Source organism: Gopherus flavomarginatus, chromosome 3 (assembly GCF_025201925.1).
Source record: "Gopherus flavomarginatus isolate rGopFla2 chromosome 3, rGopFla2.mat.asm, whole genome shotgun sequence".
Lineage (NCBI taxonomy): Eukaryota > Metazoa > Chordata > Testudines > Testudinidae > Gopherus > Gopherus flavomarginatus.
Window position 1 is genome coordinate 154,874,608 of NC_066619.1, and position 18,917 is coordinate 154,893,524.

The 18,917-nt window shown below is 46.9% G+C and overlaps 1 protein-coding gene across 1 annotated transcript; it reads left to right on the forward strand.

The window, feature by feature from the left end:
- Positions 1–2,485: 2,485 nt before the first annotated feature.
- Positions 2,486–17,802, forward strand: FAM47E (family with sequence similarity 47 member E). Its single transcript, XM_050945201.1, has 8 exons — positions 2,486–2,502; positions 3,838–4,168; positions 5,468–5,625; positions 6,306–6,459; positions 10,979–11,158; positions 13,248–13,400; positions 14,697–14,774; positions 17,689–17,802. The coding sequence occupies exons 1-8, from the start codon at positions 2,486–2,488 to the stop codon at positions 17,800–17,802; spliced, it is 1,185 nt and encodes a 394-aa protein (XP_050801158.1).
- Positions 17,803–18,917: the final 1,115 nt, after the last annotated feature.

The following is an 18,917-nucleotide window of genomic DNA, read 5'->3' on the forward strand; positions in this document are numbered from 1 at the left end:
GGGGGTACTGAGGACTCCAGCTATCCCACAGTCCTCAGCAGTCTCCGAAAAGTATTTGCATTCTTGGCTGAGCACCCAACGCTTGTAGGTTCAAACACATTGTCCGGCGTGGTTCAGGGAATAGCTCGTCCATTTACTCCCCCCCCCCCGTGAAAGAAAAGGGAAAGAAATCATTTCTTGACTTCTTTCAGTGTCACCCTATGTCTACTGAATGCTGCTGGTAGACGCGATGCTGCAGCAGTGAAGAGAAGTATCCGTCCCTCTCCCCTCCCCCGTGGCAGACGGTGCAGTAGGATTGGTAACCGTCCTTCTTATCCTGGCTCCTGGCTGGCTTCAGGTGAGGCTGGCTGGGAGCACCTGGGTGAAAATAGGAATGACTCCCGGTCATTCCCAGTAGATGGTACAGAACAGCTGGTAACCGTCTTTGTCATAGCAACTGGGGGCTGAGCTTCAATCAGCCCCCTCCCTTTCATGTGAAAAGAAAAGATTCTGTACTGCCTGAACTATCATAGCAGTGGGATGCTGGGCTCCTCTCCCCCACATTGCTTAGTGTCCTGCCTGGACTATCATAGCACCGGGAGGCTGCCTCCCCCTCATTTTATGTCACTAAAAACTCAGTGTTTCTTATTCCTGCATTCTTTATTACTTCATGACACAAATGGGGGGGACACTGCCACGGTAGCCCAGGAAGGTTGGGGGAGGAGGGAAGCAACGGGTGGGGTTGTTGCAGGGGCACCCCCCGTGAATGGCATGTAGCTCATCATTTCTGCGGGATCTGACACAGAGCAGCTGTGCTCTCTGATACGCTGCTTCTCTAGTACATTTGCCACATATTCCAGGCAGGACTGACTCTATTTTTAGAAACCATAAAGGAGGGATTGACTCGGGGAGTCATTCCCAGTTTTGCTTTTGCGCCCCCAGCCGATCTCAGCCAGGGGCACCCATGATAGCAGCAAAGAGCACAGAAGGACAGATAACCGTCATCTCATTGCCAAATTACACTGGCAGCAGACGGTACAGAACGACTGGTAACCATCTCTGCTATCATGCAAAAGCAAATGAATGCTGCTGTGTAGCGCTGGAGTATCGCCACTGTCCGCGGCATCCAGTACACATACGGTGACTGTAAAAAAAAAAAGCTGAACGGGCTCCATGGTTGCCGTGCTATGGCGTCTGCCAGGGCAATCCAGGGGAAAAGGGCGCGAAATGATTGTCTGCCGTTATTTTCCCGGAGAAAGGAATGACTGATGACATTTACCCAGAACCACCCGCGACAATTATTTTTGCCCCATCAGCCACTGGGCTCTCAACCCAGAATTCTAGGGGGCGGGGGAGACTGCAGGAACTATGGGATAGCTATGGAATAGCTACCCACTGTGCAACGCTCCGGAAATCGACGCTAGTCTCGGACCATGGACGCACACCGCCGAATTAATGTGCTTAGTGTGGCCGCGTGCACTTGACTTTATACAATCTGTTTTATAAAACCAGTTTATGTAAAATCGGAATAATCCCATAGTGTAGACGTACCCATAGACTCTCCACAGCAGTGCAGCCCCAAACACAGGTGAGCCAAGATATGAAATTCCCACAGCAAAAACTTTGCCAGCTTAAATCAGTTCAGTGTGCTAGACTGCACATCACCCCCGCAGAGACAAACAAGCAAGGAAATAAGCAGTGAAGCTGCACAATACCCTAGATACACTCATTAATCAGGTCCCATTCTCAACCTGATTTTGCTGTAGGGGTAGTTTCTACTCTTGGGAGGGCACCTGTGTAAGAACCCAGGCAGACAAAACCACCTCAGCCCACGGCTCTTCACCTCCATCCTGAACAGCCACATTGTGGCCTTAACTCGCCCCAGGTTTCCAGGTTGTGGCTGAGCTACTTCAGTGGTTACGTCAGGGTGGGTGTGGCATTCGGCAATGACACTGTGTGTGGTGGGTGCCCAAGGGGGAGTGAGGAGGCTGGCCCTGTGCATGCAGTGTGTGAAGGGGAGTGAACAGGCCTGACTGCTGCACCGCCCATTGGAGGGAAGGCCCTGGAGCTGCTGTACCCAGGTGGGAGGCAGGTCGTCAACACACAAGAAGTGGCAGGCCCTGTGGCCACACTGCTCTTGGGGAAAGGCCAGGCCTGGCAGCCATGGTGTGGAGAGGCTGCTTGGCCAACAGTTGTGGTGCACTGGAGCCAACATGATAGACATGATGGGGGTGGGGAAGAGAGGGAGGGTGGGGGGCTCCAGCACGACAGGAGAGGGGTCAGTCAAAGCCTATGTGACAGTTACTCTGCCCAACAGCCTTTCCTGCTCTTGCATGCACCCCCTGGCCACGGTTTCCTAGCAACCAGCGTTCTCAGGCTGGGTGGTTGGAGCTGGTGCTTGGAACAAAGACAGCCCTAATGTTCTGCCTTGTGGCGGGGAGGGGGAGAGGAGCACCTTGTCCCATCAACGGTCCGCAGCAGCAGAAGCTGCCTCCTACCTGCAGGGATGGGCTCAGCCCCGTGGTGAGCGGGGTTTGCGGGGAGGCCCTACGTCATTGCCTAGTTGTGCCCATCCTTCTGGCAAATTCAAATTGGGTGTGTGACGCTCACCCTCATGGCCCTAGGCAGACAGCAGAGCCGTTCACCATCCTGATTCGAGTGGGTGGCAAACAACAGGGCTGACATATCAAAGCCTCAGCCACGTGCTGCTAGCAACACTCATCCCATTCCTTCTTGCTTGGTAAAGGGCCTTGTCCATGTGGCATGCCGTGTTTTCAGCACAGGACTGTGAAATAATCCTCGGCCTACTCTTACATCATTACAGAAAGGCCCATGCTGGGATCATGCATGGAATATGCAAGACTGTCCTCAACTAGGTATGAGCCTTGCATGATCCTTGCACTTTTGTTGGTATAGGCTTATTTGATACTTAAATCTGCTTTAAAATTTACAAATAAGGAAGAGTTTTCTCCTTTCTTTAAAATGTTTTATGTCCACTTAAGAAGGCAGAGGTTGAACACATTTAACCAGCAATTAACATATATGAAGTGCATGAGTTTGAGTCACTATGCATGTAGTGAGTGACTTTTTTGGTAGGAAACGTGCCAGACTGAGAGACCTGTAGGATCGGCATGCTCTTTGGATCCATCAGCCATAATAACCCAGGCAGTGGCAGTGGAAGTCTCCTTGGCCGTTCAGTGTTTGGCCTTTCGGATGCAAATGCCCATAAGGATGCCAAATTAATGTCCATTGAGATGCGGACACTTGGGTCTAAACAAACCATTAACTCAAATCCCACAGGTCACTCAAAATATGAGGAGGACATTAGATCACTGCATTCTTTGGCCTGATTTTTTTTATCGATGCTAAAAAAATAAAACTTGTGCTTGTTTTAACGACACAGCATGAACCAAATTCACAGCTGGTATAAGTGGGTGTGGCTCCTGGGACTTCAATGTAATCACACCTGTTCATACCTAGGGTGAATTTGTCTTCAAAGTCTTCATTTTTCTTAAATCAGAGGATTTAATAAATGAATATTTGGGCTTGATTTTCAGAGCTGTTGAACAGCTCTCCTGATCTTCAGCTGGAGTCCATCTCTGAAAATCAGGCCAACTTTATTGACAATTCCAGGTCTGCATTTTAGGACAGACCATTTGAACACAAGAACATGGCTCTGATCTGGCAGAATAAAGAGATTCCACCTCCCCACGTATTTTGCAGAGTCTCAGTCTGGCAAGGGAATGGAATGGAATGGGGAGTTCATATTTGGGCTGGACAGGTGGCAGAGATATTACTGTGCTTTGTTAAAACTCATTCCCCTTACTTTAAGCACTGACCAGCAGCGTTTGGTCTCAGGTACAAGGAGAAATTGCCTTCTAAGAGTTTTCGAGAGCACAGCAACAAAGCAAAGTTCTCAGATTCTCTTAACAGCCAGCGCTGGAGATTCTTGAAAAGTGGCCTGGATGATTTCAGAAGTGGTGTCCCTGCTCCGTCTGACAACATCATCATCCGTGGCACAAAGGAGCTTTTACCGATTGTTCTACCTAATAAAGCATCCCAGCAGAAGGCAAGGAAAACATTTACAAGGCAGGAAGCCAGGCGGGATCACATTGCACAGACAGAACACTGCCTGAGCCAACACCCCCTTGCGCTCTACCCCCATCTGGAAGAAAGCATCCCTCCCGAGGTAAAGTCCCCATGGTTGCTGCTGTTCTTCCTCAAGACTGAGCATCCTTTTAGCATATTTTAAATATAAAAGTTATCCAGAACCCAGCTTTTCTCATTGGGTGTTTTAAAACAATGTTATTTCCTACAAACTGAACATCTACTAAAGCTGACTTGCCATGGGAAGGGGACCTTACAGACAGGGAGAGATTTGAACTGACAGCAGCCACCAGCAGGCTTCAGAGACACCCTGCTAATATTCTGAGATTTGCCATATTATTTGTGTTCAGTCAGTGAACTTGCTCCCACTCAGCCATCAACATGGGCCACTATACAAACATGGGCTCCTTTAATAGTCTACCACACCATTCCATATCTGGTAGGTTGTTCAGTGATGAGTTGGTTTACATCACTGTATCACTGGGCACACCTCCAGATATAACTGGCTGTTCCAGGGCAATGAATGGATTATCTCTCTCTTGTAGTAAAATTGACCAGTCTTGCCTGGTGTGGGTCCTCACCTGATCTGGATCTTGGCCGGACGTAGCATAACTATTTCTTTTCAGAATCCTTCCTTCCTCTGCTCTGGGGTCCCTCCCAGCCTCTCTTCTGTTGGGAAACAACAGGGCCGAATCAGTGCACACTGCGTTTACGATTTGGGGCAGGGGGGTTGACGCAGAAGGACTCCGTGCAAGCAAGCCGGGGGCAGGGAGTGAAGGTGGGTGGGAAGCATTAAGCTTTCCACTCTCAGGTGGAATAGGGGAAGGTTATCATGGTCTTTTAGAGAGAGAGGGACCAGAAGCAGGGAGATAGCAGGCCCTGTATTGGGGGCCACAGTGAACTCAGAATGAATATATTCATCCTCAGTGGTACAGTGCAGAATGCTGAGGAAGATCACACTGCTCAAAGGTTAAGAGCAGGATCCCTCAGGGTGGTCACGGGGTTATTACATGAGGGGTTACCCCAAGCCCCGGTTTGCATCCAGCATTTATAATGGTGTTAAATATATAAAAAGATGGGGTCGCACTCAAAGGCTTGCTCTGGGAAAGGGGTCACCAGGACAAAAGTTTGAGAACCATTGGTCAGGAAGCAGTAAGAGAATGAAGGTGATTGTATTCTTTGTGCCATGACAGCCTCTTGAATTTGAGGATAAATACAGTGTCCTGGCTCTGTCCATGGCAAGGTCAGGTCACAGAACTGTTTTCCATGTGCTGATGGGGGAACTAAGGCAGGGCGCATGATCTGTAATGGGGTCTCCTATGCAGTCTCCATGGGTGTGAGGTGGTTTTGGACATGTGCTCTGTTCTTGTTTGGGTCTCAGCTTTTCAAAGAGGTTGTGGCCATCCTGGACCCGGAGATGTGCTTGCATAGTAAAGCTGGATACAAGGATCATGAGCAGGCGAGCCACACCCCTCAGCAAGTGCTGTTTCAGCTGGAGGATGGGAAAAGTAAAGAAATAAGCCCCAGGCCATCAGCCCTGTGAGTACTCTACAGGACAGAGTGAGTAGCGCCCAGCGCTGCCTGAATCCACCTTCTGCTGCTAGGCCTGGGTTCAGTCCAGTCTCTCTCCTCTGACATGAAATGTATTGAAAGAAAGGAGCTGAACGTTTCTGTGGGTGGGTGTTTTCTGTACCCTACCCCAGTCCAGCTTTAGAAGGTCTTGGGGACACCCCAACCTTTCTAGTAATTGGGCTCTGGCTAAAAGGCAGAGCTCAATTGATATTGAAGTCTGCTGCCCGGTTCCTCTGATTAGACACACCCAGGAGGCTTCCCAGGGCTGGCTGGCTTAGTAGGGCTTCAGCACATGTCTTTATGGGCCTGATCCAAAGCCATTGACTCAAATGGAAAGATTCCCATAGACTCCAGTGGGCTTTGTCTCAGAACCTAGCTGCTGGTCTCCCTGCAGACCATAAAGATCTGCACATAAATCTCTCTGTGCTGTGGGCCTGCTGAGGGCAGCCAGCTCTATAATAAAGGGACTGTGCAGAAGAAGCAGCAGGAGTATCTTCCTTACAGAAGGAAGTACGAATTGCAAGCTGGGAGCAGCAGGCACAGAGACAATTATTCATACCCCACTGATCTGAAACCACAGGAACGCATTTGTGCTGGTGAGAGGCACATACAGACTGCGAATAACTGTGTCATATCCATCTCTTCAGCTTCAAGCAATCTAAATGCAAGAGTCCATACACACTGTTTTCCAAGAAAGAGGTAGCAGCAAGGGAAAAGGCAGCCAGACGGAGCTACGTTCTTCCCCTTGATGAGAACATAAAGCAAGCGACTAAGGAGTTTTGTGACTGGGTTGCTTCTTGGGTAAGTTGAAAACCAAAACCCTCCTATCCCAGCAGTCCAGTAATGACTTGGGCTAATGTTTTCAGATTTGAGTACCCGAAGAGTATCTACATCCTAAGTGGATCCCTCAGCTAACATGCCCTGAGCACTACAGCTTCCACAGACAGTAATGAGAGATGGGGATACTTAGCACCTCTTGAAAGATATAGGCCACTTTTGCCCAACTTCCATTGACAGTCACTGGGAGTTCGGAGGCTAACTCCCATAGTCGCTTTTGAAAATCCCAGCCTCAGTATGTCCTTAGGTGCTTAACCTGAGGCACCCAAGTTTGACAATGTTAACCCTTACAATTCTGCTTTTACTGAAGTGTAATTGAAGTAGCCCAAATGCAAAGCAAACCACAAATCAGTTTATTCTGTAAGTCTGCCAAGTCCATCTGTTTACTCAAGCATTTGCCTGAGAGGTGTGTGGAGAGGGAGTTACTGGTTAGATTTAACTGCTTCATTTTGGCGTTAGGGCCAGTTTTTTTGAATGACAGTGACATAGCAATGCAGGCATTGGTTTTAGTGAACACAGGTTACTATGATGGACACAGTTTAAAAATGTGCAAATAAATAGCAGCACATTCCCTTTCTCTAGCAGCCAAATTCTAACTTGAGTGTTACTGCAGCACCACAAATGTCAGTGGGATCAGGTGGGTTTAAGATAGGGAAGAGTTTGGGGAATGCTTCTGTCATGTATTAGACACACCATGCCTGGGGTTTTAAATAGCACTCTGCTTTGGCCTAACTCAGCTTCCATTGAAGTCAATGGTAAAGATTCCATTGGCTGCCATAGGAACAGAGTTAGGACAACGGTGAATGATTTTGACAATCCCATCCCAAGTGCTTTCAGACCTGGGGTACTTGGTTATGCTTTCACTAAAGTCAGCGGCCAAAGTACAATGGACTTCAACAGGAGCAAGAGCAGGCCCCTGGATCCTGAATATTTACATGGCAGTGTTCAGACATACTCTTATAGTGTGCCACTTAGTACTGAGAGGTCTTGGATAATCAGGGGTTTCACAGCATCTTCTCACTGTGGCTATCTATATCTGTGGAGCTAAGTCAGACTGTAGTCTTCAGACCAGACCAGTGCCTGCTTTGTCTCAAGAGTTCATCTTCTGTCAAAGACCAAACTCTCTCCTTTGAGTCTCCTACATGTCATAGGAATTGAAGGCTTTAAGTAGAGTCATTTGCTAGCCCGGTTTATGTTATCGTTTGCTCAGTCATTCAAATAGCTCGATAGAAATACATTTGTTTTGCAGAAAACAATGTCAGTGTTTTTCTGGATTCACGCTAGTCGCTTTAATATGTACAAATAGTAAAATACCAGCTTCAGTCCTTGACTGCGCTGAGCGAGACAGAGGTGGCTCAAAGTTCTCCTGATCCTGCAACTGGCAGCCTCTGACTCAAAAACAGACCAGCCTAAGAGTTGTTTGAATATGGGCCAGTTTGAAATGGCTCCTGAGATGCCGTTTTGCTGGGGAGGACTGGCGGGAGCACAGCATGTTACAGTCCTGTCCCTCCTACCCTTGACACAACCCTCTACACCAGGCAGGAGGCTAGGAATTCACTAGTGCCAGGTAAAGGTATCTGTCTGCTTTATGATGTCCTGTTGCGCTGGAAACACAGCAAAATCTCTATGTGAGCAGTGCTGGAGGAAGACAGGGCCACTGGGGACAGACGGACCCTTTGTTTTCAGGCTGCTAAGAGGCTGATTACAAACAAGGGAGGCTAAAATACAAGGTTGCAAGGAGTGGGCCCTGTTCCCCAGTCCTGCCTCATGGAAAGCACTGAGCTACTGAGTGCCCACAGGTCCTGTCATTATTATTTACTTGTATTATAGTAGCGCTGAGGAGCTCCAATCATGGACTGGGCCCCTTTGGTGCTGTCCAAACACAGAATTCACTGGGAGATGTGAGTGCTCAATGCCTCTGAAAATCAGGGCATGGGTGTTTTGTCACTGACTTCAAAGGGAGCAGGAGCAGGCCCAAAGCCTGGAGCAGAACATGCCCCTGAAATGTGTGCATGGAGGGCTGTCTGCACACAAGATTCCTCCTTCTGCTCTGCTTCAAATGGGGACAGAGGAGTGGGATAAGCCATCTCTTCATCACTGTCCCTACCCTCCTTCCAGGATCCTCAAAGGGCTCTCCATGGGGTTATGAATTGGTTCTCAAGGGTACAAATTTGGGTGTTTGAGTTGGCGGGCGGCTAGGGAAGCCGCTTTGTGATTACAGCAGTGCATATTACTAGGAAGAGGTACTGCAGCTCCACCTTGTATTACTGTTAACAGAGGGCCCCTCTTTGCTGGAGAACCCCTTTAAGGAGGATCATGTGAGCAGCTGAGTCCAAGGGAGACCTTGGGAGTATAGACCCATTAGGGGCTCCAGGAACCCCTGAGATCTAGAGTCAGTTGGATATACACGGCCCTGGTCTCCTGTGGATCTTGAGATCTGCTGGGTGCAGATCCATTCCTCTGTCTTGTGGATCCCAGCCCAGTCATGGAATCATTGGACTTACAAGGCATCCCATTACTGCCACATCTGAGCAGGAATTATAATTTCCTTGCAATGCCCCCTCCCCAAGGGGATCATAGCCAAGTTTTCCCTCCCCGAGGCCTATATCCACAGGTTTTTCCATGGAACGGGAAGCCCTGGCCCCACCCAAGCACCTGCAACTCCCAGTAATTTCAACTCAGCACTTCCCAGGATTTAGCTCAGTATGGAAAATAGATGTTCCAGTAGCTGTTCAGAAGAAAGGGCAGATATCCAGCATCCCTGTAACTGTGCAGCTGCTTATCCCAGCAGCAGTATCTTCAGTTATCTGGCATGGCTCTTTGCTCCTTCCACTCTAAGAAGCAGAGTAAGAGTGTGATAAAGTGATGCAGTCACTTTCCTAACACTCTAAGCCATTGTTTCTTGTGACAGAGACTCTCACATGATCTGATGTTTTCTGTGTTCATTGTGGCCAAGTGCTATTGCTTTAAAATTGGGATTGAAATAGACAGGATAGTATTAGGGAGCAGGATTGGAAAATGCTAAACGAGAAATGTGGGCTGAATGGGCCATTCTAGCTCTGTCCTCACCCCTGACATTGGAGTGTGCCAAGGAGTGCTCAGAGGCTAGCCATTCTCTGCCTTCCCCACTGTGCCAGGTCCCCGGACTTTAAGAGAACGCCATGGTAGGCCCTCGACCTGTCAATCTCAGGGGACCGTATGACTAGCACTGCCCTCGTATCTCACTCAGAGCACACATGACCTGTTTAAAAGTAAAAACCAGACCGGAAGTTACAGAACTTCTGACCCCTGTGTTGCACTGTGTCGTGCTCACATCTTGTTTTACTTTATAGCTGATCTGTGTGGGAAAGGACTTTTTCTGATCAGAGCAGCACATGGTAAAGGGACCTTTGACATACTTTTTGAATTCCTACACCAGGAACTAAGAAGAACCATTTCAAAGAGGGACATGGTGACTTAGCATCACAAGAAGTTGTGTCCCAAAGCATGGGGTGCAAGACTTGGTTTCAGTCTCTGGAACCCCCTGCTCTTCTAGTCTAATGTGGATCTGCCTCCAGGAAACAGCATTAGTTCTTGAAAAAAAAAATCACTTTCTGCCTGTTTAGGAATCTAGGCTGTGATTTTCACAAGCACGCAAGGGAGTTTGGCACCCAAATCACACGGCACGCAGTGGGAGTTGTGCACCTCTAAGCAGGCCTTGTTCTTAGTCACCTGCTCCCTCATCAAATGACCTGCCTGCTCTGAGATAAACTAGTGATAGGTGAGGTTGACCCCAGATTCCCTTGAAGCAGTGGTTCTCAACTAGGGGTACATGTGCCCCTGGCAGTACGCAGGGTGCTTCCAGGTGGTACATCAGCTTGTCTAGCTATTTGCCCAGTTTTACAACAGGCTCCATAGAAAGCACCAGTGAAGTCAGTACAAACTAAAATTTCATACAGACAATGACTTGTTTATACTGCTCTGTACATCATACATTGAAATGTAAGTACAATATTTATATTCCAACTGCTATATTTTATGATATAAAACGAGAAAGTCAGCCATTTTTCAGCAATAGTGTGGCTGTGACACATTTGCATTTTGATGTCTGGTTTTGTAAGCAAGTAGTTTCAAAATAAACCGAAACTTGGGGGTACCCCAAACACATCAGACTCCTGAAAGGGGTACAGTAGTCTGGAAAGGTTGAGGGCCACTGCCTTAAAGGGCTTGCTCACAGCATGTAACAGGATTCAATCCTAATGAGCAGGGCAGATAGGCGACTGGTAATGATCTGCCTAAATAAATAACAGCTGTTGGTAACCACTGTCCTGGGTTAGGCTGGAACTGGTGCTGGGCAACGGTGGCTGTCCCCAATGTGCTGAACATCTAGCTCTCTACCAGTATGTTGTAAATATTCCCCCCACTCCCTAAGTGTGGTGTGTTTGACAACATCAGACACTGCCTCCTGCTACCTCCTAACGGTGCACTTGGCGTATTGTTGCAGGGAGGAGAAAATTATAACATCGATGAAGATACCATCATGAGGCTGTTTGATACCGGTTATGAAACCAAGCCCACGCTGGCGATGCCTGTGGACGTTGTGGAGATAAACAATGTGCCACCGGAGCTGAGAAAGCGTCTGGAGGGTTCATCTTCCCTGAAAGCTATAAAGAGTCTTCCTAAGGCAAGCAGGCCAGGGAAAACTAAACAAGCTGCACCTGCAGTTCTTATTAACTTCAATGGGAGTTCAAGGTGCTCAGCACCTCTCAGGATCTGGCCCTATATGTTGTATTGTGTTATGTTATCTTAGTCTTGGCATTTTATACTGCCACGCATTACCATAGTATCTGAGTGCCTTCCACATAAAATCAATGGCAAAGTCCATAATTCTATACTCTGTCTATTATCAGCAATCAAATCTGTGTAACAACATATTACTTCTAGTATGTATTAGCTAGTATTTCATTCTGCTTCTCTGTTATATGCTATCACAGTTGGGACTGATTCTTCCATTCTGCTGCATGCAAAACTACCATTGTCCTCAGTGGAACAAAAGTGGGTTTGTGACCACACTTATTGTGTTTCTAAAACAACTGGCAAGAGATGATCTATAAAATGATATTTGCTATTATGCTTAAGAAGAGAAATATCTGATTAGGCAGAAACTGCAGGGCACACATATTAGATTTGATCTCTCTTATTTTGAGCTGTTCTACTAGGCTTCAACAGGGAATTTTCACTGCCATAGGAAATGACTTTTATCTTGCAGTGCCTCATATTCCTCCTTTCAGGCCTGCTAGGTCCCCAGTCATTGAAAGGAAGTCCGCTAGCCATGTGGAAGGGCATGGCTTGTGCTTTACTTACCCCATCATCCGAGTCACCGGAAACAACTCACCTCTCCAGTGATTGCCTCCAAGCTTTTAATGTCAAAAAATGTAAAGAATATATAGCCTCAAAGAGAGAATTCCAAGCGCTTGTACTGATTATAGAGTTCTGATACCAATGCCAGATTTGCTAGTTTTGTTTCCATGTGTTCCTCTCCTTTCCATTGGGTCTTCATTAGAAATTCTCTCCTTGGACAAGAATTGGGGTCAGAGAGAAGGGAGAATATTGATCCTCAAAAGCCCATTTTACAAAAACCACAGGAAATATTCTCTCCACTATACACGGGTGCGGAGCTTTTTATGCAGAATAATGCTCTTGAAATGCCACCTGCTGGCCATTCTGTAATGTCGCATACAACGAGGGATGACATCTGTCCTCATATTCATAATCCTTGAAAACTGTCTGATTTTTAAAGTAGCATAATAGGGAAATATGTTAATTCTGCAAAGTGATGCTTTGTCACCTACTATAGCATGAACATGTGTCAATAAGGTTGTATCCATCCTACCCTTACGATGTCATTAAATGGGCAGCAAGTCCTGGTATGAAAAGGTTGAGAACCACAGCTTTAATCAGTGGTCAGACAACCCCAGGGCATAGACTATGTTAATTCCCAAGTGGTCTGTCAGGATCTGAGTGCAAGTTTTTTGCACAGGCTGACTATGCTTGGGGAGCAGTGTTGGAGACAAAGAATTTTGCAAGCTGCTGTTAGGCGTTGGGATATTTTGTGGTACTCTGTTTTTGGCTGCACCTTTGGGCAGCCCTTCTGCTCAGTGTAGATGAATACAGGCGAGTGAATGGAAAAGGATAACTTTCTTCTTTGCTAATTCATTTCAACTGAAGCCTCTTCCACAGCTCTATGTCCTCTTCTTCCTTTTCACTCTATTCCCCCCATAGATTTTGCCCCTCTGTTTCGCTTTCTATTTTATTATTGAGGAATATTTCCAAGAGGAACTGAAAGCTTCTAGTTAAACCTGAATTCCTGTCTAGGTCCTAGTCTATGGGAAAGAACAACTCACTAGGATGTAGGTAGGAGAACATGGAGAGAATGATTTCACTATCTGAAGTCTAATGAATAATAGAAGAATCAGTGCTGGTGAAAATTAGTGCTTTTTATTATATTGCTATTGCTAGGGGTAGCTAGTGAAACACCTCACACTTATATAGCAGTAATAGGACTTACACCTGCTATAGGCACCAGGAAGAGACACAATTGACTCCATCTTGCTCTCACCACTATGGTACCTGAGCACCTGATCTCATCCATTGACCAGGGCTGACATTCCATCTAGTAGAGGGCAGCGGTTCACATACACATTGTGGGAGGTGAGTCAGACCTACAGACCTGATTAGAGGATATGCCTAATTATTATGATTTTATCATGCAGGGTCTCTACCAGCCCAAATGGGAGAAGATCAGGTATGGAGCCTGGTACCTTGACCCAAAAACGTGGAGAAAACAAAAAGTAAATGAGCCTTTAGAGGATCCAAAAGCAGCAGCTGATGCCATTCAGAATTTAAGGAAGCGGTTTAGTGAAAAGGTACTGCAAGCATCTCTGGAATCTCTGTGGTGAAATTCTCATCCTAGTTCCAGGCTGCAGAGCATACGTTGTTGCTGGAACACGCTTGCACACCTTATGCTATCTGACTCAGTTACAGTGGGAGGGGAACGGTTCATATTACCCACCCTCCTGGCTATATTTATTATTATTGATTATTTGTGTTCTGTGACACTTGGAGGCCCCAGTCATGGATCACGGCCTTACACCTCACCACTGTAGAAGCCCAGCAAAAAGACAATTGTACGAACGTCCTAACTCCCATGATCTTTTAAGGCTCATCCCAGGTGGTGGCACAACAATGCCTTGCGTATGGGCTGAGTGCAAAAGAAGACCAAAAAGCCAGTCACAATGTTTACTTTAAAGGGGTCTAGTTTCATGTCCATTTAATGCTGATGAAAAATATGTTTCTCTCTGCTTCCATGCATCTCAAGACCAGATTAAACACCTTTCACATTTGGCAGTAAAAATTCACTCCCAGTCTGAGACTAAGCATGCATAATTCCAGCTCAGAAGGAATTATTGTTGGTCATGGTCTCAACCCATGTAAACAAAGGGTCAAATTCATCACTGTTGTAAGCAGGCCCAAGTCTATGGCCTTGTTGACACTAGAGAATGGCATAGTTGCAGACTTATCAGAGACTAATTTCTGGCTGAAAGACTTGTCCACTTGTAGTCTTAACTATCCCAGGAAGACCAGGCATGTTAACCTGCTATCTGGTCAAATTCTATCTACCAGCTCTATCCCAGAAGTCTGAAAAGGTTTGAGTGTCTGGTAGGGGCAGGAGAACTTGTGGAAGAAAAGTCCAAGGAACAAAGGCGTTCAGAAGAAAACGTTGGCTTTTTGTTATTATTTCCGTTAACAATAAATGTGAACCCCAGAGTGGGAGTAATTTTGGGCCATGTTTCATGTGTGTATGTTGTGATAAGAGCTGGGTGGGAATTCCAGCTGGTTACAACAGCTTTACAAAATAATCCCTAGTAATTAGTGACTTGCTACAACACTCACTGAAAAATGACATACTGTCTCATCGCAATTCCGTGCTTATGAAACACCTGGATTGCCATCAAAAATAACTGATCAGAAATTCTCTCTTGAATGAACTACAATGCATGAGATTAATTAGAAATGGAGTTTACCATATTTGTGAGACTTTCACAGAAATAACCTTTCCTGTCCCTTTCTTTCTTTGTTGGCTTATTGTATGAATGAGGGCATGAAAAAACAAATACATCTGTGAGATTTGTTCCCTTAATTTGGTTTGGAAATTCTCCTAGGAGGCAGAGGTCATGCAGCTCCATGGAACACACGCTTTTAAGGAATTCCTCGAAAGGAAGGGCTACCGGAAGCCTGAGGTAAGTCAGTGAGAGCGTAACAAGCCCATTGATATGCTCAGTAGCAATGACAGACCGGGATGCCTCTGGCCCTGTGCACTCTGGGAAAAAAGATGTGCTCAATGCATCTTGGTTTAAGCATCATTGTTTCTAGTCCAGAGTAACTGACCAGGGTTGACAAGGATGGCTAGTCTTAGAGCCCTGTGAGAACCATGTTATAAAACCATGCTGTATACAACCTAGCGAGGAACCCATGAACCAATCTGCACTACAGTCCTTACCATGTCCGGGTACCATGCTACAGCTGTTTCTTAGCCCTGGGGACAAATTCAGACCTGATTATGGCAAGGGGTGGAAGGTCACCAAAGCCAAACACCAGCCCTGTCAGGTCTGAATTTGGTCTCAAGGCTGTCAAATAGCTTCGGGTAGACTAGTTCTTGTTCAAAACAACTCACACTGGTCAGAGAACCTAGGCTTGACCCCTGCTGGCAATGCCAGCATTGAATCACGGTAGCAGCTAGCACAGTTTGGACAGGGCTGGTGAAGGCTGCACGAGCCACCTCAGCAGGACGTGCTGCAAGCTATTGTTTCGTCATGGCCACACTCAACCCAACAAAGAGCCCTCCTCATAGGCCATTCATTCAGAGCTCAGCAAGGAAGGCCAGGCCTTAGAATGCCCCTTGGCTCAGTGCACCTAATGCTGCACCCATCGCTTGCCAGGGTGATCACATTAAGAAGGAACCATTGTCTTTTCCGCTTGACCCTTTGGCTGCAGCATCCTCCATAGTTTCCACACTGTGGCTGAAAGCAGAATCATTTCCAAGTGCTGGATTTCCACTAGAGGTCAGCAGTCCACAGGTACGGGCCTGGTATATGGGTGAGGCAGCACTGGAAGTGTTTTGCTCAGCCGAAACTGGTGATGTCAGGCAGTCATTAGGCAAAGATGGCACATCACCTTTAGAGGTGTCTGGGACTCCCCAGGAAATGTTGGGATTTTGCATGTCATCTGGTGCCTGGGACTCATCTTGACCATATTATACACATTTATATATGATAGGTTAGGTCTGGCCCCCGGGCCAAACAGTGTGACAGGCTGGCACCGAATGTCTCCAAATCAGTCACCTTCAAAGAAAAATGGAGAGATGGAGGCAAAAAGAAGAAAAAGAAGTGAGTGACGGACCAGACAGGAAGAAGCAAAGCTAGAAAAGCTGCAGGTGGTGATGGAAAGAAGGCTGCAGAACAGAGATGGTCCCTCCCCTATATCTGTCAATAAAAACCCTTCTTATCACCTACACAAATAAATGATATTCACACCGTCCCCGATTCAGATGGCTTGACTTGCACATTGTTGTCCCCACTCCAATTATGGTCAGCAGTTCTCTGGTCTCCCCTCTCTGTGTTGTGTTCCTCTTCTTGGCCTTACCATCCATTCATTCATCCTCTTTCTGCTCACCTGCCCATCCTTAGAGTCCGCTTCTTTCTTCCCGCGTCTCGCCTCTCCTAGCCCAGGTGAGTTTCTCTTCTCCCTCAGTCTGAGATCAGTCTCTCTATTCCCCCCTCATCCTCTAATCCCAAGGCAGAGTTTCCCTTTCACCCCTTTCCACACCAGAATAGGTTCCACCAGCTACCTCATGCAGAAAATCCACGTCTTCCTGCTCCTAGTTGTGCCCCCTCATCCCAATCAGCCCCAGAGTCCCTCTCTACACCCATTCAGCTAGAACTGGCTGTTGTGTTTCTTGTTCCTAGTGGATTGGGGAAGTGAAGTCTGCGGTGATGCCTCAGGAGGCTTTGTGGAGCTGGCAGTCAGCAGTGTGAAGCGGGAGAAGGGAAGAGGTTGATACGAGCAGCTAGGTGTGGGGATGGGAAGACAGCAGAAGGTGGCAGGAGAAGGTGGGCTGGAGCTAGGGAAGTAAGGTGGCAGGTGGGGCTCTCATTAGACTCAGCAGATCAGGCACAGCTATGCTGTCACACTGCTTTGTGGGTTCAGCAGGAGGAGAGCCAGATTACGTTGACTAAACCACCGAGCACAAGGCCTGGGAAGGGGAAAAGCTAGGAGAGAAAGGAGACCATAAACACCAGAGAAAACAGCAGGATTCCTGAGAAATCAGACTGTGACCTGGTGATGGGTCCCTTTCCCCCTAATTCTTGTGCTCTTTCACCTCTCCCTTTGCACTCAGTGGTTGTTCCTCATTGAACCAAAACAGGGCAAACAACATAGTGTCCTTTGCCTTCCCTGGACCAGCAGCCATTGGCTTTGTTCTGTGTGCCAGGTAAGTAAGGCAGCATTTCAGTGGTTAAGCCAGGCTGTCTCCTCCTCCCGCAGCTCCTATCCCTCCCCAGAGAAGCAAGGACCTCTGAGGAAACTCCGTGTGTGTGTTTTGCTAGGACACTGTCATGAACAGAGAGATCTGATTAGTTCCTCAGGCCTGAGGCGCCGACTCCCTGTAAAAAGCAGCAGGAAGTAAGGCTGGATGTGGGCCAAAGGCCATTGGAGCTCCACACTCTCAGCCTGGTTCCCAGTGAACATCACAGAAGCCACACCCACAGCTGGCACTGATTGGCTTCCCCGTTCAGGGGATCTCAGTGGAGAGAGCAAAGAGTGGATGAGCTATGGGAGCTGAGCTGCACTCTCACCTCTCAAGATGCTCTGGCTCGCTCAGGATGGGGTTGGCGCATGACTGCATGGGAAGCTTCCATCACCATTGCCCGAGTGGTACCTATGGAGACAAAGAAGTTTGATAGCCCTGGAGACTGCATCCATGCATCTTCCAACAGCTCTGGGTCTCATGCCATTAAAAACAACGATCTGTATTAAAGCACTAAGCACACTGGTGTCTTGATCCTCTGTGACTTGTTCTTTTATATCTTGTAGTCAGTAGCTGGCCATTTTAATGTGTTCCTAGTAACTGTGCTTTAAATCTGTGTTTTCTTTTAGTTTCTTCTGCAGATGCTGGCTGCAAAGGATGGTAAAGGAGCAAAAGAGGGGACGTCAAAGGGCCTTAAAAAGACACGAGGAGCCCAGGGCAGGTTTTTCCTCCACACTCGTTAATTAATGCAGAGCTCTAACTTTGTTAACTCACATTTGTTTCCTCTAAATAAACCATTCTGAAGGCTCCTGTAATGGTCATTTCTAAGCTGTGTTGATTTGGTTTCTTTTCCCCTTCCTTCCTCAGAAATTGCTCATCAAATATATTTGAAACAGAACCACTTGGGGTAGTTTCAGAGGGGTAGCCGTGTTAGTCTGTATCAGCAAAAAGAACGAGGGGTACTTGTGGCACCTTAGAGACTAACAAATTTATTTGGGCATAAGCTTTCGTGGACTACAGCCCACTTCATTGGATGCATGCAGTGAAAAATACACTAAGAGGATATATATATACACAGAGAACATGAAAAAAATGGGTGTTGCCATACCAACTCTTATGAGACTAATCCATAAAGGTAGGCTATTATCAGTAAGAGAAAAAAAACTTTTGTAGTGATAATCAGGATGGTCCATTTCAAGCAGCTGACAAGAAGGTGTGAGTAATAGTAGGGACAGATTGACAGAACCAGTAGGTTACCCAGAAGTCACCTACTACAGGACAGGCCCAACAAAGAAAGTAACAGAACGCCACTAGCTGTCACCTTCAGTCCCCTACTAAAACCTCTCCAGCGCATCATCAAGAATCTACATCCTATCCTGAAGGATGATCCTCATTCACATAGATCTTGGGAGACAGGCCTGTCCTTGATTACAGACAGCCCCTCTAACCTAGGAACCTATCCTTGCAACAAAGCCCATTGCCAACTCTGTTCACACATCTATTCAAATGACACCATCATAGGACCTAATCACATCAGCCACACCATCAGAGGTTCGTTCACCTGCACATCTACCAATGTGATATATGTCATCATGTGCCAGCAACGCCCCTCTGCCATGTACATTGGCCAAACTGGACAGTCTCTACACAAAAGAATAAATGAACACAAATCAGACGTCAAGAATTATAACATTCAAAAATCAGTTAGTGAACACTTCAATCTCCCTGGTCACTCAGTTACAACCAAGCACCCAAAAATGGCAATTCTTCAAAAAAAAAAAAAACTTCAAAACCAGACTCCAACAAGAAACTGCTGAACTGGAATTAATTTGCAAACTGGACACCATTAGGCTTCAAT

Excerpts from the sequence above, each read along its gene's own strand:
- FAM47E (XM_050945201.1), top strand. Across the intron at positions 6,460-10,978 it reads GTGACTGGGTTGCTTCTTGG|GGAGGAGAAAATTATAACAT; the intron begins GTAAGTTGAAAA and ends GTATTGTTGCAG. Across the intron at positions 11,159-13,247 it reads CTATAAAGAGTCTTCCTAAG|GGTCTCTACCAGCCCAAATG; the intron begins GCAAGCAGGCCA and ends TTTATCATGCAG.